Genomic DNA, 26,638 nt, shown 5'->3' with positions numbered 1-26,638 from the left:
TCATTGTCCATCTGCACTGTGAAGTGCCGTCCAATGAGTTCTGCAGCATTTGGCTGAATGTGAGCAGATAATATTGCCCAAAACACTTCAGAATTCATCCTGCTGCTTTTGTCAGCAGTCACATCATCAATAAATACAAGAGAACCAGTTCCATTGGCAGCCATACATGCCCACGCCATGACACTACCACCACCATGCTTCACTGATGAGGTGGCATGCTTAGGATCATGAGCAATTCCTTTCTTTCTCCATACTCTTCTCTTCCCATCACTCTGGTACAAGTTGATCTTGGTCTCATCTGTCCATAGGATCTTGTTCCAGAACTGTGAAGGCTTTGTTAGATGTTGTTTGGCAAACTCTAATCTGGCCTTCCTGTTTTTGAAGCTCACCAATGGTTTACATCTTGTGGTGAACCCTCTGTATTCACTCTGGTGAAGTCTTCTCTTGATTGTTGACTTTGACACACATACACCTACCTCCTGGAGAGTGTTCTTGATCTGGCCAGCTGTTGTGAAGGGTGTTTTCTTCACCAGGGAAAGAATTCTTCGGTCATCCACCACACTTGTTTTCCATGGTCTCCCAGGTCTTTTGGTGTTGTTGAGCTCACCGGTGCATTCCTTCTTTTTGAGAATGTTTCAAACAGTTGTTTTGGCCATGCCTAATGTTCTTGCTATCTCTCTGATGGGTTTGTTTTGTTTCTTCAGCCTAATGATGGCTTGCTTCACTGATAGTGACAGCTCTTTGGATCTCATCTTGAGAGTTGACAGCAACAGATTCCAAATGCAAATAGCACACTTGGAATGAACTCTGGGCCTTTTATTTGCACATTGTAATTGGGGTAATGAGGGAATATCACACACCTGGCCATGGAACAGCTGAGAAGCCAATTGTCCCATTACTTTTGGTCCCTTAACAAGTGGGAGGCACATATGCAAACTGCTGTAAGTCCTACACCGTTCACCTGAGTTGGATGTACATAACCTCAAATTAAAGCTGACAGTCTGCAGTTAACGCACATTGTGTTTGTTTCATTCCAACTCTATTGTGGTGGTGTATAGAGCCAAAGATGTTAGAATTGTGTCGATGTCCCAATATTTCTGGACCTGACTGTAGATAGGCATCAACACCTACATGTAGTTGCAGACAAGTCCACATCAACCTTTGGGTTTCTGTGTTCTTATCTATCCCTTGTCTATATCAGGGGTCTCCAACCTTAGCAATTTTAAGATTTGTGGACTTTAACTCCCAGAATTCCTCAGCCAACTTTGCTCCCAGAATTCTGGGAGTTGAAGTTGACAAGTCTTAAAGTTGCCAGGGTTGGAAACCCCTGGTTTATATGATGCATTTATATGTGTTGACAGTTAGGGATGGAAAATTTATCCTGTATTTTATTATATGTTTTTACTAATTTTTAAATTTATATAAGTTCCATGTTATAGTATAAAATCTGCCTGTCCAATACAGGTTGGCCAAGAAGATAAGCTGCAGGTTCAGCTATCTTAGATTTAAAGGAATTCTGACTCTGAGTTTTTCTGCCGTCCTGCTTCCTTTAGGCCCTCCCCTTTTGTATTTTTGAAGGCTGTTAAGACTGTTTTCACATACAGCTTTAAGTTCAAGCAGTGACACTTAACTGATGGAAGCCACACAATGGTATTTGGTAATGGCCTTGGAAGACAGTAGAAAGAACCTTTGCAGGTGAACAGACAGGTAAGAGGCAACTTTGCCCACAACAGGAACACAGGGATGCCAAATTTCAGAAGGGACCTTTCCTAGTTTTTCAGGTTGAAAGGACAATGGAGGAGAAATGTACTTTCAGATTTTCAAAATTCTGTTAATGTAAACTTACAATAAAGTAGAATTACTGTGGGTGTCTTTTGTTTGGACCACCTTGCAAGCCTGAGAGTACATTTCTCCACTTTTCTCTTTTCAGCCCCCAAAAAACTAGAGAGTTCTTTCTGCAACACCTACAAGATTGGGTATAGGAAATTTGGGAAAGAATGTTACAATGCTGCTTTTGTTGCCTTTTTAACAAGGTATTTAGGATTTTTGTGGAAACAAGGTGCTAAAATTGCTATGAGTAGAGGGAAAATAAATAAGTGACTAAATATCATTTGCTGAATGAGCTGGTGTCAAAACTTTGGATGTGAGGTTCAGTGTAAGAAAAGTGACTGAGAAGTTATATTGATATAATTGTTAAAATAGATGAAAAGTTTTTCTTTTATTAAATGTCACTTTATATATTATTTTCTACATGATCATGCCAATAGCCAACATTGCATTTTCATTTTTATGTTGATATCTTTGAAGATATTGAAATTGAACAAGGAAAAATGACAAAGAAAATGTACATTATAAGAGCTAAGTATAATGATCATACTGGAATATCAATTACAAAAGCATACAAGAATATGCCCATTTTTTTTCCCATGATAGAGCTAAGTTAATGTGAAATTATTTGTGCTGCATGCTATTTTCTGACTAAGGCTGACCATTACTACTTATTTAAAGTTCTGTTGTTCCTTCTTTAAATGATGCATTTCAACTGTCCTGAGAGTGTCAACTGTCCTGTCCTGATAGTGTAACTGAAAGTGACAGGAGCTAAATCAAGAATAAAAAGTGTAATAGCAAAAGCCCTGGATGCAAATCTCCACCAAAGTAGCCAAGCCACTGAATATTGATAGATTGCTGATCAACGTTATCTCTGTGAATGATTTAAATGAATGCATTTTAGTGATCTAAGATTATGACTTAGTAGTAAGTGAATAAAATATTTTCATTTACTCATTTGACTGGCTAGCAGGAGACCAGATACAAGTTATGTCATAACTGAATATCAAAATATCAAACTCTTCTGTGAGAAAAGTCTACTACTCCTTATGAGCTTTTAACTGATTATGCAGATAAACCGTGTTTTTTATTATTATTATTCTGAACAGTAATCGGTCTCATTCAAGACAACGATGAATCTGCATACAGTCGGGAGGTTGAACAACTAGCCATGTGGTGCAACCAGAGCAATCTTGAACTAAATACATTCAAAACCATAGAAATGGTGGTGGATTTTAGAAGAAAACCTCCTACAGTAAACTACCACCTCTTACAATACTAGACAACACAGTATCAATAGTAGAGTCCTTCAAGTTTCTAGGTTCTATCACATCTCAAGACTTAAAATGGACACCTAACATCAAAAACATCATCAAAAAAGCACAACAAAGAATGTTCTTTCTGCGCCAACTCAGAAAGCTCAAACTGCCCAAGTAGCTGTTGATCCAGTTCTACAGAGGAATTATTGAGTCTGTCATCTGCACCTCCATAACTGTCTGGTTTGGCTCTGCAACCAAACAAGGCAAACGAAGACTTCAACAGATAATTAGAACTGCAGAAGAACCTGCCTTCCATTGAGGATCTGTATACTGCACGAGTCAAAAAGAAGGCTGTGAAAATATCTACAGACCCCTCACATCCTGGACATAAATTGTTTCAACTTCTTCCCTCTAACTTTTAATTATGCTATAGGGCACTGCACACCAGAACAACTGGACACAAGGACAGTTTTTTCCCGAATGCCATCATTCTGCTTAAAAACTAATTCCCACAACACTGTCAAATAATTTACTAAGAATGTATTATTATTATTATTCTCTTCCTTACTAGTATCTATCTCTTCCCACTTATTACTATAACTCTGTTGCTTGTATCTTTCAATTTATATTGTTTGTATGTTGTTTTTGTTTCCTAGTACGATTTGATAGCATATTAGTAATCTTGACTATCACTAAGTGTTGTATCTTTTTATTCTTGAAGAATGTATTTTATTCTCCTTATGTACACTGACAGCATATACACCAAAGACAAATTCCTTGTGTGTCCAATCACACTTGGCCAATAAAGAATTCTATTCTATTCTATTCTAATCTATTCTATTCTATTCTATTCTATTCTATTCTATTCTATTCTATTCTATTCTATTCTATTCTATTCTATTCTATTCTATTCTATTCTATTCTATTCTAAAAACTAAATACAGAATGTAAATAAGTTGGTGAGCTGTGTGATGAACATATACAAAAGTATGTAAGCAAAGTGGGCAAAGGCCAGTTCAAAGAATTAAGTCCTGATCAAGTAACGAAAAAAAAAATCCCTAGATAAAATTGTTTTTAGTATATAAAATACGGATGGTTTGACATTTAATTTTTAATAAAGCACATCTTGTCTCCTATTTTGATCTAGAGATGAAATGCCTGACTTTGTCATCAAAAGAATTAAGCAGTATATAGCGGAAAGAAGGACTCCCACAAAACAGTTACACGAGAGACTATATATCTCCTTAGAGGCTAACCATCAATGACAGATTCTTTGTCCAAAAAAAAAAAAAACTGTTTAGCCTATATATTAACTTTACTCTGCATAATTTTAGATAAATCAGTTGTGCAAAACATATATCAGACATAAGTACTGGAGAACTGACTTTTTGAAAGTTGCCATACTGTTTGTTGACATTTACAGAAAAAAAGGAACTTCAAGCTTCTTTCTATTTTGAAATCTTTTTGTCAGATGTTCTGAGAAGACTAACATTCAAAAGAATTATTGTAAGCAACCTCTTTTTTTGAAAAACATCCCAAGAGCCTTGTTCTTCGGCTTAATAACAGCCATATATAATTGTGTAAATATATCAGAATTAATATCAGTGCATTGAGATAAGAATAATTTAAGCTATCACAATTAATGCATAGATTGGTCTCATTCGAGACAACAATGAAGCCGCATACAGATAGGAGGTTGAACAACTAGCCTTGTGGTGCAACCAGAGCAATCTGGAACTGAACACACTCAAAACCATAGAAATTGTGGTAGACTTTAGGAGAAGCCCTCCCATACTACAATACAATACTAGACAATACAGTATCAACAGTAGAGACCTTCAAATTTCTAGGTTCTATCATATCTCAAGATCTAAAATGGACACCTAACATCAAAAATGTCATCAAAAAAGCACAACAAAGAATGTTCTTTCTGTGCCAACTCAGGAAGCTCAAACTGCCCAAGGAGCTGCTGATCCAGTTCTACAGAGGAATTATTGAGTCTGTCATCTGCACCTCTATAACTGTCTTGTTTAGTTCTGCAACCCAACAAAACAGACACAGACTTCAGAGGATAATTAGAACTGTAGAAAAAACAATTGCTACCAACCTGCCTTCCTTTGAGGACATGTATACTGCACGAGTCAAAAAGAGGGCTGTGAAAATATTTACAGATCCCTCGCATCCTGGACATAAATTGTTTCAACTCCTACCCTCAAAATGACACTATAGAGCACTGCACACCAGAACAACTAGACACAAGAACAGTTTTTTCCCGAACACCACCACTCTGCTAAACAAATAATTCCCTCAACACTGTCAAACTATTCACTGTATTACTATTACTATTAATCTTCTCATCTTCTCCCACTTATGACTGCATGACTGTAACTTTGTTGCTTGTAGCCTTATGATTTATATTAATTATTTCCTAGTACGATTTGATTGCTTATTTGTACCCTATCCTTAAGTGTTGTACCTTATGATTCTAGATGTATCTTGTCTTTTTATGTACACTGAGAGCATATGCATCAAAGACAAATTCCTTGTGTGTCCAATCATACTTGGCCAATAAGGAATTCTATTCTATTCTATTCTATTCTATTCTATTCTATTCTATTCTATTCTATTCTATTCTATAGATATAAGCTCAGATAAGATGAAGACCAATGCAGAAGTACACTAATATGTTACAAATCGATACAGAGACTGGGAGTTATGACTAAATACATGAACAACATTTTAGGATTTAAATATTTCTTATTTCTGGATGTGAGAAGCTTTTGTTGTGGTTACCTTGAATCTTTACCCAATCTTCAAGATTTAATAATTGTAAATTACTGCAATTGCAAAATATTATTTTATGGTTACCTATTATCCTTCAATTTACTGACAAGAAATGTTTTATTTTTCTATTGTTTCTTTTTCAAGAATAAAATTGAAACGCTCATAGATGATATGTAATGTTAGCATTTTATTTTTTTAAGAAGTGGCAGAAGGCTGAATGTGAGTATTCTGTTTCTTTTTTTTTTTTATCTTTCCCTGGCTTTAATTAAATTTCAGACTGAAAGTACCACAAGAGAATTCCTGCCATAAGGCTTTTTGTTAAGGTTATAATGTATAAGTAACCAATTTTGCCACAAAATAGTAAAGAGATATACAGCAGAACACATACACAGAAAAATATTCAAGTGTGTACGTGCTTATAAAAATACACACACAAATACACACAAAGGAAACTTTAAGCACTGCTAGAAGGGTTTCTGAGGAATTTTAAAATACCCTTCAATGAGACAAAAAAAAAACCTGAAAAGGAAAAGAAAGAAAATAAAAAAAGAAGAAGCCTTACAAAAAATAAACAATAAGCTTAGTATTCATACAGAATTCTCAAAAATTCTCTTTATCTCTTTCTGTATCCCTGTGTGTTTGTGACTTTGCATCCATGCACATGTGTGTGTTAAAAATGAATATTATGTATCACATTTTAGAACTAAGGCCAGATTTTTTAAAAATATATACAAATAAGTGGAAAAGGAAAAAAAAATAATTCTTTGTAAAAATATTTAAAAATGAATGGCATTTTTAAAATTACATTTTTATCTGACCTCCATCTGCTTTTCAGTAATTGAAAACATAATATTAGAGATAAATCATATCAGGGGATAACATTAAAAAAAAAGTAATACAATTGGGTAGAGATCAAATTTTCTTCAAAAATAAACACTAAACTCACTTGAAGTCTGAACTTTAAGATGAAGGATTGCATTTCAAAATCCTGATAATGATTCAATTCAATTTTCACCCATTAGCTCTAATCTAATATATATTTGCATACTTATAGATGAAGAGTATAGGTCGGGGGCAGGGATTGGGCGAACCGGTAGCGGAGGCTGCGGGAGGCTCCGCCCACTCATATAGACGTCATGATGTCGCTTTTTTGCAATGATTTTAAGCCTCTGCACATTCACATTTGTGAACTGGTAGGGAAGGTAAGTGAATTTCACCCCTGGTTGGGGGAAGATCTTAGGGTTCTCAAGAGCACCAATGCATAATAATTATCTCCTTTCCTCTGGAGTCCCTGGTCTACTTTAAAAAAAAATAAAGGAATACGGCATGCTGCAAAGCAAAGTACTATTCTCTAGCATCACATTTATGCACAGGAATGCCCTTGGGCTCACAATCATGGTATCCTGTTATTTCAGTGGGATAGAGAATCTTGTATGCATAAATTGTGCCTACACAATCTGCTTAATGGATGTTTTGTGAAATGCCATGTCCTCCAGGTCAATTTTGTGAATAGGCAATTCTTCCATGACAACCATTTTATGCATGCCCACTACATGTTCTCAAACTTCTAAATGTCACCCAGGCTGAAAAGGTTACCTAAAGATTTAATGTCCTTTTTCTGAAGTCTTATCCACTCATAAAAGGCTGGCAACTAGCCTTCATTTTTACTTAAATACATTTTTCTGCCCAAAGCAAAAGAGCAAAATATGATCCCATGACATCAATTTCCAACTGCCTCTGAACATGAGCATTTGCAGTTCACTTTGACATAGTTAAATTTCTTAACAAGTGGTGAATTAGCATCCACAACAATCATATGAACTATTCTCTATTACCCAAAATGGATAGCTCATCAAAATAATCTCATCATGTAATTAGAACTCTGCAATATTTCAGCCCTTAGTAAAAGAAGTATTTCAGTGGTAGAAAGATATTGACAAAACTAAAGGAATAATGCCCTTTTGGGGATTAACAGCCACATGATAACCATTACACATATGAGCTTTACTAAAAGAAAGATAGTTTTGAAGACTTATTTCCACCCCTATTAGAATAAATCTGTAGCTATTACATGTGGGCTAAGGAGTGATTTTATTTTATTTTAACAAAGGTCATGTAGAGCAGCAAACCTCATGATTTATTCTCACATTCACTTCATACCACAAAGATATAAGTAGTTAATCAGCAGTTACTGCAGGTAACATGTGAGTCACCAAAATTAAATACAGAAAATGTTATTTTTTTCTAAAGCTGAATATTCTGCTTGCAAGTAAATGAGCAAACTAATTTATGGGTACCTATTTCCTACGCCTCATATTTCCAATGCAATACATAATTTTTTAAAGTACTTTTAGACTCTGTATTTGTGTGTGTGTGTAAGTGCACATGTATGTGCATGTATGTGAGAGAGAGAAGGGGGGCTGTTTCATACAATGGTATGAAAAAAAGTATTTTCTATTTATCTCCAATGAATGGCACAGACAGGAAATCCTGTTAATGCTTTTCTTCACTTTACATGGAATCATTTAAGGAATGTTGCCTGCATTGTCTATGATAACATCTTGCTTACGTTCATTTTATTCAATCAGTTCTATTCTTGCAGACCTTTTGTTTCCCAATATTTCTATAGGGCTATGGAGCTACGCATACATTTCTAACATGTTTAAATGATCACAGATTATACACATTTCTTTCAAGCATGGTACAATTCCTCACTATGGTCCACTGAGGGTTACTTTAGATCAGGCCTATCAAACTGGCAGCCCAAGGGCCGGATTCGTCCTGCTCAAACCACACCCACCCCAGCTCCGGAAAGGCAAAAAATGTCACGATACATCATAATCTGGCATGTGACGTGATGGAGTTTGACACCCGTGCTTTAGATCATCACTGTGAATTTTTATTTTTCAAAGATTTGCCTTCTGCTGCAAATTACTTTTCTTCACTATCAAAATGGCTGCACTAAGATGCCACAGAAAACACTAAAAGCCTGAGCAGCCTTACAAAATAAAGTATTAGTATACATCTATTCGGACATGAAATAAAGTAAGAAAAATAAATAAAGATCTATTGTTACTTTTAATTTCATATGATAACTATAAGCACATTGGTTAGACATCAGCATGGCCTCTCTCTCTGACGTGTTAATTCATCCCAAGGACACTCTAAAACCTGGATCACAATTTTTTAATTCCTTGCGAATTAGAATAAGAAATAAGAATAAGAAAATACATGAATAGAGTACACACACTAGCGATTAGGTATTTCATATTATTCTTGCTGAGGTCTTTTTAAAAAATGCATAACTTCTCCTGAGAAACAATGGTTGATTGAGCTTGCCAGGCAACTGCCTAAGGGTATGTGTTGTACATTATCATAGTATATGCTAATACATCATAATGCATAAAATTAAAGTTTCACTTGAATGTATCTTTCATATAGATTCCTGGGAATAATATGAAAGTGATTTGTCGTTTCCTTTTTCCAGGATGTTTTTTTAATTTCCAAGTCAATTCCTACAGGTCCTGGAATTTCCTAATAGTTTCTCATCCAAGAGTAACCAGGCCTCCCTTTGCCCCCAACTAGGCAGTATGATATAATAATGCTAAAATAGTTAGATTTCTTTTTAGCTACTCTTACCAGATAGCCATATACTGTTAGTGCAGTATTACTTTCTGTTCCTATGTATTATAAAGGCTCTCTGTCTCTGACTTTCTGTCTCTCTGTCTGTGTCTGTGTCTGCTTGTCTGTCTGTCTGTCTGTCTGTCTCTCTCTCTCTCTCTCTCTCTCTCTGAGTGTCTCTGTGTGGTCTAAAATGGTTTGATTTGTATCAGCAATATTATCACTTAATTAACTATGATTGGTTTTATTCAATCCTTCAGTTCTGAAGGTTTAGCTAGTCAGAAATGAACTGTAATGAAGTGGTATAAAAAGTATTGCCTTTTGGTATTAGTTTCCTTATTTTTTTTCCTTTATTAAACTGTGCATGTCTCTAGGGAAGATGTAGCACAGAACCATATAAAGCTCCATTTAAAAGTTTAATTTTTTCATCTACAAAATGTAAAATCCTATTGCTTAGAGATCCTAAATATGACACTCCCAGAGTAATTTTCAGTTGTGGTTGTTCTGAATTTTCTATCTTAAGTTGATAGCCAAGTCTCTAACACTTGTTTTGTTAAAAAAGTATTTCAAATATTAATGAAACAATACTAATAATTAATCATGATAGTTACACATTCTAATCCTGTTTAAAAAGAAGTTAATGGTCTAAGAATTTACAAAATATATGTGAATTGAACATTTGAATGTTTTGAATTTTAAAATACCTTTTTATGTTAGCAGACTTCATATTCTTCCAAAGGCCATTTTTTTCATTTTTTTCCCTATGCTACTGAATCTTTCTAAAGTGATGATCACCAAAAGTAAACAAAGTCTTTCTAAAATAAAGATTGTTTTATATAATCTATGTAGCTGTTGCATTGAAGCCTAAACTCACTACCTGGCACTGTTAAGCAAAACAAAGCAAAGCAAACAAAACAAAAAACCAGGCATCATCAGCAATGACTACTTAACTATATAATAAACATTATTTTTTCCCCAGCAAATTATTTTGGGTACTATTCTCAATGCAGTGATGCTATACTGCATGACACATATACCTGAGAAATGAAGAGGGTAGCTGCTGCAGTGTGAATCAATAATTTACCTAAATGATGGGAAGAGCAATGAAATGATAGAACCCGAACTCAAAAAGAGATAAGAGTATTGGCTAGTTGGGAAAGATGAACAAAATGGCCTTTTAAAATATATAGATATTTATATCTGCTGTGTTTTGAAGTAGCTACGTTTCGCATACAAAGCAAAGTTATTAACCTCTGTGATTGATAGTAAATAGAGTTTCATTTTTAGAGATAAGGATATTGCTTCAGTTGAGGGAACATTTCTTCAGTGAAAACAGTCATTGAGTTGCTGTGGATAGCGTATAAAGAAGTAAGGCATTCCAGTCAAAATAGACAACAGCATTAGACACAACATCAGAGGAAGAGACTATTTTCAAATTATAGAAGGAAAACACACTTAAAGATTGAATTTGTAATGAGAGGCAATTGACCAAAGTCTTTCATTTCTGCTCAAAAAATAGTTGCTGTCCCATTTGACAGCAGAACAGCTGTGCTGTGCTGATAAGTACTAAGACTTAAATACAGAAGAGCTTCCATTGCAATAGGATTCAACTTCAGTATATGATTCGTAACAGTGTGTGTAACATTTCTAAAACCAGTAACTTTGTATGGAATAAAATCAGGAATCATACTCACGGAATGCTCTATAGAATTCTTCCAGGCCAAGATGCTTGTCACTATTATAATCATCATATTTCAACAGATCAAAAAGAGAGCAGTCAGACATATCCTTGCCAAGTTCATCTTGTTTTATTACCTGACAAAAGAATTTGTAACCATGAAATTACGCTGGAGCCCAAGGAGTTGAATTGTATAATTAAGTATTTCTAATATCATTTAACAGATCATATTAAAGATGCTGAAGGCCAGTGAACTAGAACTATGTAAAAGCAGAGTTTGCCAGGTCTTTTGTAATTATAAAGTGCATTATTCATGCATACATACATACATACATACATACATACATACATACATACATACATACATACGTACGTACGTACGTGTGTGTGTGTGTGTGTGTGTTTTGTCTTTTTTCATATATAAAAAACAAATGCAATAAATGGACAAGGAAAATGAGCAAGTCAAACTAAAAAGATATATCACAAACATATCCATATATTTTTCTCGGCAACATTCCGAAAAATTTTTCGGAATGTTGCCAAGTGTTGCCAGTGTTTTTAGCTTCGTGCTTCTAGGAGCAAAGAAGAAGCTCTAGAAGCACGAAGCCGAAAACACCAGCCTGAAGATGACGAATGAGACTTCATCGAAACGTCGTCAAGACATTTCCAATTTTACACGGGAGAAAACCCGAAAAACCAAAGACCTACATACAAACACCCGCGAAAACCTCAGAAAATGTATGTATGTATGTATGCAAGTCTTGGTGTATTGCAGGGTTGTCCTCTATTAGAATCAGGTAAAACACCTGTGATTTAAAAAGCTGCCAATACCTATCCTTAATAAGAAAAAATACTATTATAGATTTTGTTTATTCCGTATACAGGGCCAGGATTTTCTCCTTCTTTTGTGTAATCATGTTTTTATTGGTGGTTCTAATTTATTGTTCCTGTCTTTAATCTTTATAAGCCGCTCAGAGTTGTTAATGAGTAGGCAACCTTGGAAAGGTGAATAAATAGATAAAAATGAATGTTTTACCCAGAATGCTATTCTTTTTTCAAACAATATATTTTTGATTACAAATTTACTATTCAAAAACAATGGCAGAAAGAGATTTCTAAATTAGTTGGGCAAGATTTAAAAAAAATCTGAGAATTAAGTACAAAGTTCTGTCTGGTGCTAAAGAGAATGAAGGTCTAGGCTTACTGGATTTAAAAGCTTGTTACTTAGTTTCATTAAAAGAATAGGTGGTGCTGAGAGATAAAAGATTATTGGACATGGAAGGGCATTTTTAATTGGCCAGCATCATAAAACGACAAACAGCCTCTTAGTAACATTAAATATAAATAAACAATATTTATATTTATCCCTTTCTCAGGAACCTTTTTAACATCAAAAATGTTTTTAGAGAAGATCAGCCAGTCCCAAATATTGTCAATATCTTTCAGTTACAAGCAGCTGGTTATAAGCAGAAAAGGCAATTACCATATTAACATTAGTTCTGTTTATCAAATATAAAGGCATGTCGGCAAAAAATAATGCAATAAAGAATGCCAGTAATTTTAGATTACTAAAGATAGTATTATAGCAATTCAGGTTCATTTATATAAGCATGTAAATCTACCTTCTCAAGAGGCAGATTGTGTTTGTTCAATGATTTGCTATGGAATGAAAAAAGAGAAGATGCAGATACAGTTTCTGCAAAACAATATTTCTATAGAGTTCAAAAGGACTGTTAAGATTTTGCAACTTTGACTCAGAGTGATTGTCTTGTCTATCTAACATGGCCTCATTAAGAGAGAGCATGGAACTGCTAACACGGGTAAACCTGTATTCACTGATCACATGAGGGGCAGATACCAACTGGGGACATGGCTGCACCGCTCCCTCTCTGAAAGACCTAACTCTACCCTCAGTTTCAAACCTTGCAGCAACAAGACTTTGAGATAATTCAACTTGCATTCATGTGAATATAAAGATTCCCATAAATTATGATTAGGTGATCCAGAGAAGCTGTCTTTCTTTTCTTCCAGAGGTTCACTGCATATTACAATGTGTTGCAAAAGATCACTGTGGGGTTTTGGGGAGATTAGAAAATAATATCCATAAAAATAATGCTGAGTTTTCCAAATTCTCTGGCACTTAGAATCCATCAAAATTATCCAGTACATAAAATAATGCAGGCCTCCTCCTCCTCCTCCTCCTCCTCCTCCTCCTCCTCCTCCTCCTCCTCCTCCTCCTCCTCCTCCTTCTTCTTCTTCTTCTTCTTCTTCTTCTTCTTCTTCTTCTTCTTCTTCTTCTTCTGTCATATCCGTCATTGGACGGATCATGTTGGCAATCCTATTTTTGTCAAAAGCCATATGAAAAAGTGCTGCTGAGCTTTGTCCAAACCAGTCCGTTAGGTTTTGAAGCCATGATGTTCTTCTTCTGCCTGGACTTCACTCGCCTTCAATCTTTCCCTGGAGGATTAAGTGAAGGATGCCGTATTTTTCTGGGTGTCCCATCGCATGTTCAAAATATTCTAACTTTCGCTTTTGCAGGCCTTATTATTGAACTGAATTCATGAACAGTAAATTACAATACTATGATTTTCCCACCAAGTCGTCCAAGAATCCACCTCAGAACATTAAACAATTTACATTTGGCACTATAATGTAAATGAGTGTACATTTATGCAAGAAATTGTGCCTGCTTCTGTGCCAGAAAGGATGCAAGAATATTTGTCATAGTAAACATTTGTAATATAGAGTGAAGAAGTGATTTGCTATACAATAATATGAATAACTATTATGCTGAAGGTTTGATTCTAGGACATCGATTCTAAACATGTCTTGACTATAAACTAATTAATCATATAAAATATCAGAGTGGTTTTATTTTAGCTTTGCATCTAACTAGATAAGATGACAGGAATCATGTTACTTACACCATATAATTCAGAATGCTTATTAACCAATTTATTAATAGAATATGCTTTGCAATAAATTAATTTGTGCCTAGTCACAAATAAGTTAAAAGGCAACATGACTTTGTTAGTAACAAAACAAATGTGAGTCCAGACTTTGATTAACAGAACCTAACAGCCAAAATTCATACAAAATCATGTTTTATGTGTTATAATGTCTGTCCCCAAATCTGTCATCTAATAAATAAGTAGCTCTAAATTAGTTTAGGACTGAACAGCAGGGACTATTTTTTTTATCAGTTCTCTTGATGCCCTGAATGCTAGTTTGAACTCTTTACCTTATAATGCAATCCTTTTTAAATATGTTTTTGCCAGTTCATTATTTATTTTTTTGGTACTTTATTCAGAGTTTACATTTTCCACATGAAGAATTATATAACGTTTCTGTTCATTCCTTGTTAATAGTACTTGTACTGCAGGTGATATAATAGCTTGATTATCTGTAGCTGCAGAGATTTTTTTTCTAGGCCCATGAGAAGTGAGTCAGATTTGCTTTGACAAAGAGGGTTTTTTTTCCCTTCATATAAATGAAAAGGTAACCCAATTTGTTTCAGTCAGATGCTTTGGATTGCCTTGAAAGCTAAACTGGCACTTTCAATAGCCAGAAGAGATTTTCACATATGCATTATACATGAAAGAAGCACCTAATAATCAGTAGTGTCAGTTGGCGCATGTGAAGCACAACCATATTGCTTTTTCACTCCACTCTTGGAAGTGAGGTGGCCACACTGCTTCATGAAACAGCTCCAAAGGGATACTTCACTCAAACCTTTTTCCTAAGTGAAAACCCTTTAAGAAGTCTGTAAAATCACAATATCCAGTACTTCCTACTCCAATTTCAACCTGAGATCTTCAGGATTACTTAATATTGTAACATTTTAAATCTAATTTGAAATTATTTTTCCAGTGGTGGTTTTTTTTCTACTGGTTGCTAATTTCTTCCATAAATATTTATTTTCATTAAGTATTTTTCATTTATTTAACAATAGACTATTCTGCAATCAGACTCGTAATGGCTCATAGCAGTTCCATTTTTTAAAAAAAATCATATTTATTGCTTAAATACAATCACAAACAAGAAGAAAAACAGAATTTATGAACAAAATACAAAGACAAACATAAATAAAACAATAATAAAATAATAAATCAATAGAAAAAAGTTCCCAGTCATCCATTAATAGCAACAATCTATCATTTAAATGCTCATGAAATAACTTTATGACTTCAACACTTTCCAAAATGATAAAGAAGAAGATATCATTCAAATAATGGAGATATTCATTTCAATTTCAAAGGCGGAGCTATTGTCTATTCCAAAAATCGTATTCTTACTATTGAGGAATGGACTAGATGGGTTGAACCCTGCTACAATCCTAAGGGAATTTAGGTGACAATCCATGAAAAACAATCATGAATTGTAATTGAAGCCTTAATAGTAGACAATGCAGGACCTGCAACATTGGTATTATATGATTAAGACAGTTCTTACCCACTAATAAGTGTGATTCTACATTGTTTTTCACCACTTAAAACTATTCTTCAGTGGCACGCCCATGTAAAGTACAATTGATATCTCTAAATAGCCTTTCAATGGGTTATTCTTAAATTAAAATTAAATTATTCTTAAACATTTACAAGAATCACTGGGAGTTAGGCAGCATATAAATGTAATAAATTAATTTGTTAAGGAGTTAACAGTTCTGTTCATTTGAAGAGATTCTTTGTAAAATGAGGTGTGGCATCCAAAAGTGAACATATTAAATAGTAAATCTTGATAACTTTCAAGATTTTTAATGTTGTTTATTTATTGGAACATATATTTAATTCGATACATGCAAATAAATTCAAAATTGTGATTTAGGCATGTAACATATTTCATGAAGACAGCCTTCATAAGATGAAGATGAATAGTGTTTCAGACAAACTTAACTGATCTTGCCATCTGCTCTTTTGGGATTCACTAAAAGCTATTATCAATAGATACGTATTTCATTTTATCACAAAGGGTTGGGCATGTACATGTTCCACTATGTTCTTTTGTACTCATGATATCAGCAGATCTTTCCTTTGTGCTTAAAAAAAAACTGACTTGAAGATTTGCAACTAGATCGGTAAAACAGTAATTAGGAAAATGAAAATGACTGTACAAAGCAAATTTCATCTAGGATGTTCATTCTGATTTGTGGCATCTCTTAAACTGCAGCAATTAAAATCCCAGATTTCCTATAAGTGAGTAGAAAAATATTCATATGATGGTTATAAGAAGAGCAATCAACCCCCATAATTATCTATGGAACTCAGAAGAATTTCAGTAATTTGTCATAAACCAGGAGTAGGATAGACATAATATATTGGTATTGCTAGTATCCAATCATTTGAAAGAGGATACATCTAGAAACCTTGGCAGTTCCTTCTTGAATAAGAAATAAAAAAAGGCAAGGAATGAATTGTTCAAGCTTGGGAGAAGTTAGATTCTTTTAAAGATTGAAGTGGGTTTGTATTGGACTAACACTTGAGAAACAAGTTAACTTCTCTCTTTTATTCATTGTTTATGTATAGCCAAATTGTTTTTTTTTTAATTAAAGTTATTCCATGTATAGGTTTTCAGCAGTTGAAGAGAAAGAAGAAAGGCAAATTAAATAGAGATTTCTCACTATGACAAAAGCTAACACAGGAATGCCAACCATCCAGTGACCATGTGACTAAAGTTATACACGGTCCTAAATCAGGAATGTAACAATTTATATAGGTTTAATTGTTAAATGGAATAACCCTAAGAAGATAACAATGACTGCAACATGCTTTTAAGATATACTATATTTTTTTCCAGAACCAGACTGGGCACAAAGCTCCTTTTTTTAATTTTGTGTTGTTTGGAACCTGAACAATATAGGATGTTATTCAGTGGTGGGATTCAGCCAGTTCGCACCTATTCGGGAGAACTGGTTGTTAACTTTCTAAGCAGTTCAGAGAACCAGTTGTTGAAAGAAATCTTATTTTGTTTTTTTCCACTTTACAGGGCTAATCCTGTAAGGAAGGCAGGAAGGAAACATTCTGGTGTATTTTCTAGCTTAATCTTTATTGCCCTGCTTACAGAAACTGCCTCTCTGGTTAACCCTTATTACAATGTAACAGCTAAGGCAAAGCGCCATCGACATGAGTGGCCACACCTACATGGTCACATGACCACCGAACCACGCCTACCCAGCTGGTCATTAGGGCAGAGAACCGGTTGTTAAAATTATTTGAATCCCACCACTGATGTTATTCCATGTAATCTATGTCAAGTTTATTTTAAAGTTTATATTTTGAGCAGGAATCTATAAAAGTTTGCACATTTTTAATTTCCTCTTCCAGGATAAGAGTACTTAGAAAAAGATATTCAGTTGAACTAGTCTGCTCTTCTCCCTTTCCAGAAAATAAACAGTACTATATTTAAAACTCTTCACATGATAGATCTCTATAACAGTTCTGTCAGTTCTATGGTTTCATAATAAAGTGTTTGCTATGAAGGAGTGGGGCAGAATTCTAAAGGATATTTGCTCCACCCTGTTATATCTAAATTTACCTGCAGCACTCAGCAAATACCTTTCATGTCTGACTTTTAGCATTACTACTGATTTTACTATTTATTCTGTTTGTATAATGCTGCCAATCATGTAAAATAATATATTGGATTTGTAGTTTATACCCTTGGACAGAGGTGGAATGACTATTATTTGTTTGAGGAAATAAAGATGGATTTATTCTCCAGTGCTTTCAGCGAATTAATTATCTACAGGACTTCCCACTGCTTATGCAATCAGAAATCTGTATAGATCTATTTTCTCCAATCAAAGACACAAGAGCCCTGATTAAATTCCCATAAAGACATTTAATAAACAGAAAAATGCACTCTAAGAAAAATGTATTTTTCAACAAATAATAATTGGAACTAATTCAATAAAATCCTATAATTAAAACACGTTATTCTGAATCAAAACATAGTTTCAGATTTTGGCATGTTTTCATATAATAGTTTAAACTAGATTGACTCAAAATGGAACTAGAATCTCTCCTGGTATGTTAGATACAATTCCTACAATCTGTAGGAATACGAAGGACAACTCTGGTTAATTTAAAAATGACACTGGAAACTTTGGGTAAAATAAGTAGTATTAGTAAATATTATCAAATAAATAGCATCATTTCTCATATTCTATTTATATATTTATCAGTTATAGGAATAATATGCACTATATTCTTTCGTAGTGCATTTGGGATAATGTCTGAATTAGTGACGGTCATATATGCCGATTTATATAATCCTTTCTCAGAAGGAAGATTAATAAAATCAAGGATATGTGTAAATGCATATGCTCACACACTACACATACATCAATAATACTGGAGTGAATTTCCCATAGTTGATTTACTAATACACTGAAGCACTTTTCACCCAAAGTAAAATGAAAGAAAGAAAGAAAATTCCAGAAAAGCCTAAACTGCCATAGCAAAATGAACAAAGATAATTGTGACAAATGAATATTAATTATGTTTTTAGTTGTATGTGCCTGAACATTTTTCCACCAGATGCAGAAACATTATATCTGTCCCAGGGGTGAGTTCTACTTACCTTTACTACTGGTTCGCAATGGGATCATGCATGCGCGCTCGCTTTGCTCTCACACGCGCAGATCGCTTCTGGTGATGTCTGGGTCAGTGGGCGGAGCCTCCCACCGGTTTTACTACCGGTTCTATAGAACCGGTCCGAACTGGGGGCAACCTACCACTAATCTATCCTATCTATATTTTTAAGTTTACTTTAAATTTGAAATGCTACAGTGAAAAAGCTATAAAATGCAAGCATTTCAATAGCTTTGTGATATTCCTATGCAGCTATCAGTGAGAAAAGTGACTAATTACAACAGAGCACTTAATTAATGTGAATTTCGCCATGTTACTTACTTTGTTATGTTCTCAATTAAACCTTAGAAGACCAAAATCAGAGATCAACAACTTCACTTGAGTTTCTTTCTGAGACATTTCAATTTTTCTATATTTTAGTTTATTCTTAATAAACTAAAGTTTATTATGTTTATGAAGTTTATATGAAGTGTAATTTTGTTTTGTTAAGTTTCCACAAAAATAGTGCTAAAAAAAATGAAGATAGTAACAGATGTTACTAATCTCACTTGGCAAAGTTATTATTATTTTTTACTGTTTTGCATCTAAAATTTGTAGCAATGAATATATAATCTAAATATTTACCTGTGTTAGTTCATTGCTATCTACAAGTCCATTGTTGTCAGAATCATAATATTTAAACATCTGATCCACCAATAATTTCTTCAAAGCCATCTTATCTTCAGTAATGCTTTCTTTTGTTTGTAGAAGATATTTTCTGTTCTGTAGATCCAGCAGGAAATTTTTCATCTTGTTGTAATCAATGGAATTGCAGTTGTCCCCTGTCAAAACAATATCATGTTTAATGTTAGTCATACCACTTTTAAAAAAGAACAGTTTTGTTTCTTTTAGCACAAGTATTACAGTTGGATCCTGATTCTTAAACATGCTTAAATATTTTCAGTTCAATAGTATGAGACAAATAAAAACAAAGACACAGTCACTTGTCAGTGTAATAGGCAGCATATACATTTAAAAAATAAAATAAAATAGATAATGTGACTGCTCTAATCAGTTTAAAATCTGAACTGCATTTACAAATTTGGATGGCCCAGGATCCAATATGTCCAGTCAGCAGCTCAACAAATTCCAGGGATACTATAGGCTAAAACCATTTAAAAATTGGGCCACAATTTAAATGACATAAATAATAACAGAAGGTCAAACTGCACCAACATTTAAAAAAGAATTAGAAATTATATTATATTACATGGTCCCATATCAGAAATTTAACGGTGCCAGGTTTTTATTGTTTTAATGTGTTTTACTATGGTATTTATGCTATTTTAACTTTTGATTGGGAATCACCCAAAGTTGGCTATAAGATGGGTGGCTATACTAATGTTTTAAATAAAAAATGAAATGCATAAAATAACTTCATATTTTTTGTGAAGAATATATCTTTTCAGGTTGAGTTGGAACAATAATGCTCACTAAACATGTGAAAGGGTTTTTAAAAATTGTTAATATTGACATTAAACTGTTCGCTTAAATTATTTCAAAGAGAAAAAATAGAAATATCTTACCTAAAACCAATCAATAATATCCATTTTGTTAAAAAAAAAAAAAACCCAAAAATTACACTTGTACAGACAAATGGATGGTAAATTAATTGTGGTTGATAGTTACTAATTTTGGTCCACAGTGATTATCAAATAATTTTGTAAACTTGTAATGTTGATAAATGGATATTTGGTCACCAAATATAGCTATTTCACTTAGAATATTTGTTTTAATTGTACATCACTCGAAGTCATTCTGTGAGTGAAAAGGCTGGTTTCCAAATCTGATTTATAAATAAATGTGCAAAAAAAGGAAGCTTATGTTTATGAAAATAATTAATGGGCGAGTTCTTTATGATGGTCATTTTTTACATTTTTTACACATTTACAATTTACAGTGGAATCTCACAGAATCCTTATGGTCTTAATATGAAAAGTAAAGTAGACCAGATCAATAGCAATAGCACTTAGACATTATCCATATTGCTTTACAGCACTCTGAGTGGTTTTAATGTCAACAACTTGTCCTCAACAATCTGGGTTCTCATTTTATCAATCTCAAAAGAATGGAAGGCTGAATCAACCATGAGCCGGTCAGGATCAAACTCCTGGCTGTGGGCAGAGATAGCCTGGAATACTGCATTCTAACTATTGCACCACCATGGCTCTTGCCGCTGATAGCAAAAGGCTTCAGCTTTACTGAGGAAACACTATCATAATTTAAGATGCAGGACCTAATACCAAGAACTTCACCAAGCTGTCCATGATGCAATACTGTATACTCCTACAGCTTCATTTATGATGAAAAAAGAAAGACCACCTCCCAAAGTTCACTGGACCATTTCTTCAAGAACAAGGAAAAATACTATAATGCTCACATCTATGTGAGGTAAGAACTGTTTTTTATGCTTGTTAGACTTGTGAACAAAGCAGACTTATGAACAGCCTCTGAGACCATTACCCATTTCTAATTAGAGGGTTTACTGTGATTTCTATGCACGCAAGACAAGAGACTTTGAACATGGGGTTAGTCTACTTTTTCTACATTTTCTATCTAGAAGATCTAAGACTTAGAAAAGAGGTGTTGACAGCAAAAACTACCACACTACTATTCCAAGGGGCAAGAGTTAGGCTGCGAAGACTTAGAAGGGCTTTTGTGAGTTGAATTTTGACATCTCTTCCACTATAAACTTAATCATGGATTTACAGAAGGTTTTTTTTTAAATTATATAATTGTGTTATATAATTGTGCTGGATACTTTAAAAAGAGGAGAAAGACCAGAAAGGTTTGTTGGGATATTTTCCTTTCAAGCAAGTCTTGCAAATGATCTCTAGCAGCTAATAATTAAAAAAAAAAAAAAACAGCAGTGCAATACTGAAAGATGCTCTTGTTATTGAATCTGTATCCTCCATAGATTCCAAAGATAATAGTATATAGCTCAGAATGCCTTTAGGTCAATGCTATGCAAATGTCATGCTATTTTCCAAGAAAGTTAGAAAGAAAAATTATGTAAGATTAAAATATGTTGTTCAAGAATCAGCTTTTAAAATATTATTTGCTTAATCCTGTGCTGTATTTTTATGAAATCGATTGTTCCTACTTTGATTTGTTTGTTTTTTCAAGCTGTAAGTATTTGATAGAATCCCTTTATTGGGAGTCATGGAGGTTCTGATCAGTAAGACTATTAATGGCATGTTAATTGAGTGGTTATAAAGCTGGACTGAAAATTCTATTCATAGAGTGCTCATTACTGACTTATCATGAGAGGCAGTCCTGAGTACTATAATCTTCAACATATTTATCAATGACTTGGATGTGCAGGTCAAGGTAGTGTTTCTCAAATCTGTGGATGACACACAATTGGGTGGGATAGTTACCCAGAAAGTCATTAATAAAATTGAAAATAATTTTGATAACTTGGATAAATAGGTCAAAAATAACAAAATGAAATTCAAAAGAGGTAAGCACATTTTTTCACTTTGCTCTCAACAAACAAATACACAGGTGAAAATGATTACTACATGGCTTAGTAATGATACTTGTAAAAAACCCTCTTTGGAATAAAAATTTATCTAGAACTACAATATAAATTGACATTAATGTGACTGCATTAACAAGAAATTCAATTTTAGGATATACATCTATATATTGGTTCCAAATTTTGGGAAGTATTCATTCTTTTTTATCTTATGCTGATTACTGTATTGTGTACAATTATCGGTATCACTTTTGAACAAGGATTCAGACAAACTTGAATGTATTTAAATGACGGCAAGAAATTCATCTCTTCAGAATGTTATAATTAGTATTCCACAACTGAGAAGATGATTAGGCTGTATAAAATTTGAGGAGCCCTAAATAAATCTATGACTTGGTAAATCCTAAAGTCATTACATCAACTGCACCATACTCTTTGGGAATAAACAAACAACCTTAGTCAAACAAGCTTGTTAATAAAACAATGTCTAATAAGCCACAAGGTTATTTTAGGAAAAGTATGTTTTAAAGCCTTAGTCTCATCCAAGTAGTAATTAATATGCCACCTCTATGGTATGAGCGCTTACAGGATAGTTAGATTCAGCCCAGAGCAGGTGGTATTGAATTGCACTTGAAAACAATCTGGCAGTTCTTATAGCAGTGGCGTCAACATGGATGAATCTAACTGCCAGACTGCCACATGCTGCAGCAGCTGAAGTTTCTGGACAGTCTTGAATTACAGCCCATTCACAAGAAATTACAATATTACACTTACAAATTAACAAGGGCATTCCTGATTCCAGAATGCCTGCAATTGTCACACCAGATCTAATTGTACAATTCAACTTCTACCTCTTGTTCAGATAAGAGCTGTGATACCAAAACGAACTCCAAATTGAGCCAGATCCATTCATGGGAGCGCAACCCACTCAAAATTAAAAATAGACCAGCATCAGATTCTGTTAGTATTTGAATCCTTAGCCACTCCAGCTTCCCAGACTGGTTGACCCTAACTCTTATTGCCATCTCTTCCACAACTCATCAATCAGGAAAGAGAACCATTGCAACATAGTGTTCGTATCTCCCAACCTCGTTTTGAGCTGGCCCCAAAATATACTGTGGTTGTGAACATAGTGAAAGCTGCTGATAGACCAAGCAGGACCAGTCAGGTTGCATTGCCCTGCCCTATCTATTAGGACAACCAATTGTTTCCAACCTATTTATATTCTGCCTACTTCAGAGGAACATGTTCTTATTCAGATGTCTTCCAAATCTGGCTGAACTCAGTTCAGTCTGAGATTCAAATGTTTTAACTTTGATTACAACTGATTACTTCTGCAAAATACTATTGTTCTTCATTCTTACTAATTTATTGTGCACATGGGGCATGTGCATAATGGATATGGGGCATCAAAAAATAGAGGCTTCCTAGTCAATTACTTGTAAGATAACTAAGTTTGAACTCACTGGAGAATACATTGCAATTGATATGGTTCCCTGCTTATGGAATTCTCACTACAAGAAATATTTCTTGCCCAAGGCTATCCTTTAACTGTTCCATGAAGACTTTCTCTGGAGAGAAGGATTCTTAAATCTCTTCAGATAACTGTTATTATTTAATCCATTTTGTCTGGATCCAACTATTTCTATTCCTGTTTCTAAAGACTATATTTTTATATTAGATTTTCCAACATTTAAGCATACTTTTTGCATGGAGCTTTTTGTATAATTCCAGTCAGATATCATTAGTAAATTCCTGCATCATATACCTATTCACATCACCCTGCTTCTGAATAATACTTGAAGTCAAGTTAGTAAAATATATATATATATATGTTTTCTAGTTCATTCAGAAACTTATACAAAACAAATCAATATTTAAACAACTTTCTAGGAAGCCTGTAATTATGCACATTATATACAATAATAGTGATCATTTGAGGGCTAGATAGATAAATAGATAATCTACAATTTTATACAATAAATTTTAATTTTCCATTTGCAAAGAATCATAATGATGCATGAAAGTGAAAAGAGAGCCATAGAACATCAAAGTCAACCTTCTCCTCCATAAAGGAATTCACTAAAACACTCCTAAGAATAGATATGTGATCCAGATTAAAACGACTGGTGGACATATTGTTCTTCGTATATTCTGAACAGTTTATAATACCTGGAATTTTTCATAGTTGGGTCTTAATTAGGGCTTATTTTGGGGGGTAGGACTTATATTGGGCATACATGTAAAAATCAAGCTGGGACTTACTTTCTGAAAATACTTTGTATTTTCAGGGAAATATGATATACATACATCCATACACACACACACACACACACACACACACACACGGGTGGGTTGTTCACAGGGGTTCAGTAGAATCTCTAGCTAAGATTATGTGCAGTTCAGAGAACCCCTAAATCTCACTCCTGGCTGGCCCCACCCACTCCACCCCATCTCTCCCAGGAGTCCCCACAGGGCCCGTTTTGAATGCAGGTAAGTGCAGGGTGTGGGCGGATGCTTGGGGAAGGCAAAAAATGGGCCTACCAGAAGTTTGGAAGGCCAGAAAGGGGCCTGTTTCTGGTTTCCAGAGGGCGTCTGAAGCCTGGGGAGGCCATTTTTGTCTTCCCAGAAGCTCAAGGAAAGCCACCAGAGCCTGGGAAGGAAAAAATACTCCCCTCCGCTGTGGTGCAGGAGGCTGACTAGGCCATGCTCACCTAGCAACCAGGCAGAGAACCCCTTGCTAAAATTTTTGAAGCCCACCTCTGTATACACACACACACACACACACACACACACACACACACGTATAATATATCACAGAAGTTATATCAACACAGCCAATCTCCTTGTTTCACCAATAGGCAGGTTAAAACTTTATCCTACTTAACCAAATCATAATCAAAATCATTCCTTCATCTGTTTTGTTAGTAGACAAAAATGGAAGAAGTGAGTTAGAAAACAATGATTCCAAATATAAAATCAGTACAAAAATAAAACTAGAATAAATTCAGAAATGCCAAATAATTATCCAGAAAACAGCCAGAAAAACATGCAACAGAAACTTTTTAAAAATCATGCTAAAATTTCTTCAGTGTTTTAACATTAATGAGTTTGTCATGAAAGAATGGACCAAAATACCTATACAGCAAATGAAAGACTGTTATCTAGAGAAAACAGTTGCAGCTATTGTAGCTACTGTAAATATGTTTCAGCCAGTTACTGAGTGAATGATTATTTATTTACAAAATTTATAAGGAACCCAGTTAAGTCCATAATTCTGGGAAGGAAACAATAGAGTATGATGAATATTTCATATTAATATATCATTTTTCATTTATAAGATAAATGATAAAACCATGAACTTTGACCTGATTTTTTGACTCTGATTCCCTTGCTCACCAGGATTCACAGGAAGGTGAAAATAGCAAAAATATGCAAAATTTGGAAGGGAGGAAGCTAGTATTAGCTCTCTAATAGGCATGGAAAGCAATTTGATGCCTTTGTACAAGTTTCTCTCTTTCAGTCCTAAACAGGGAAGTTAAAAAAATCAATATTTTACAAACCATATTGTATCAACATGATAAATCATGTCCATAACCTTCAAAGTAGTAGATTAATTGAGGTCACACACACACTTAAAAATGGGTAAGAAAAATCTTAGCTAGGGTGATTATATAGAAACTGAAGAACTGTCAATAGATCTGTCATCTATTTTTTTCAAATAATATACAAAAAGTAATTTACAGAAACTATTGCCCCAAAATCTAGTAATGGCTACTGGTTCTATGGATTTAAAAAGTAACAAATAATTTCTCAACAAATACATTAAGAGTGAGACCCTCATCAACCTTTATATTCAGGAGTATTATTACTCTGAATAATGTCAGTTGCTGGATTCAAACTACGGAAAAGAAATCACTTTCAAATAAACCTCTCAGAAGAGTCCTGGTAGTCAATGTTGGAAACGAATATAAGATTCAATGAAACTGATAGACCAATTCCACTAATCTGCTTCACACACCACTGAAAAAAACACATATTAATTAAAGAGTTTCTCAGTGTCATTCTTTCTTTATGCTTGTTTATGCTATGTTTATAGAGGGGTTGAAAAGTCTTATTCTTCTGCCTTATTGCCTATAGATAGGCCTTAATTTACAACCACAACTAAGCCTGGAATTTTGATCATAAGTCATAGAGGTCATAAGTCAAGTCACATGTGACCAGGCTCGATTTTATGACTTGATTTATAATAAGCCATAATGATTTACCATACAGTGGTAAAGCAACTATTGTGGTCTTAAGTGAATCACATGACAGTAAATCCAAATCTAGTTTATCCATAGGAGTTTTTTGCCCAAAA

General features: G+C 34.2%; 1 protein-coding gene across 3 annotated transcripts in view; it reads right to left on the bottom strand.

Moving 5' to 3' along the window:
* Positions 1-26,638, bottom strand: part of FSTL5 (follistatin like 5) — a 372,260-nt gene that overhangs the window by 147,208 nt on the left and 198,414 nt on the right. For all 3 annotated transcript variants that reach the window (XM_070948548.1, XM_070948549.1, XM_070948550.1), the window contains exons 4-5: positions 19,383-19,579; positions 11,186-11,306 (exon numbers count right to left, since the gene is read on the bottom strand). In XM_070948548.1, the coding sequence (XP_070804649.1) occupies positions 11,186-11,306; positions 19,383-19,579 (318 nt within the window). The remainder of the gene's footprint in view (positions 1-11,185; positions 11,307-19,382; positions 19,580-26,638) is intronic.

The sequence above is a fragment of the Pituophis catenifer genome, unplaced genomic scaffold, assembly GCF_029215685.1.
Source record: "Pituophis catenifer annectens isolate HBS135680 unplaced genomic scaffold, rPitCat1.0.hap2 SCAF_8, whole genome shotgun sequence".
NCBI lineage: Eukaryota > Metazoa > Chordata > Lepidosauria > Squamata > Colubridae > Pituophis > Pituophis catenifer.
The sequence above is the reverse complement of the archived record's forward strand: the minus strand, read 5'-3'. Positions and strand labels throughout refer to the sequence as shown.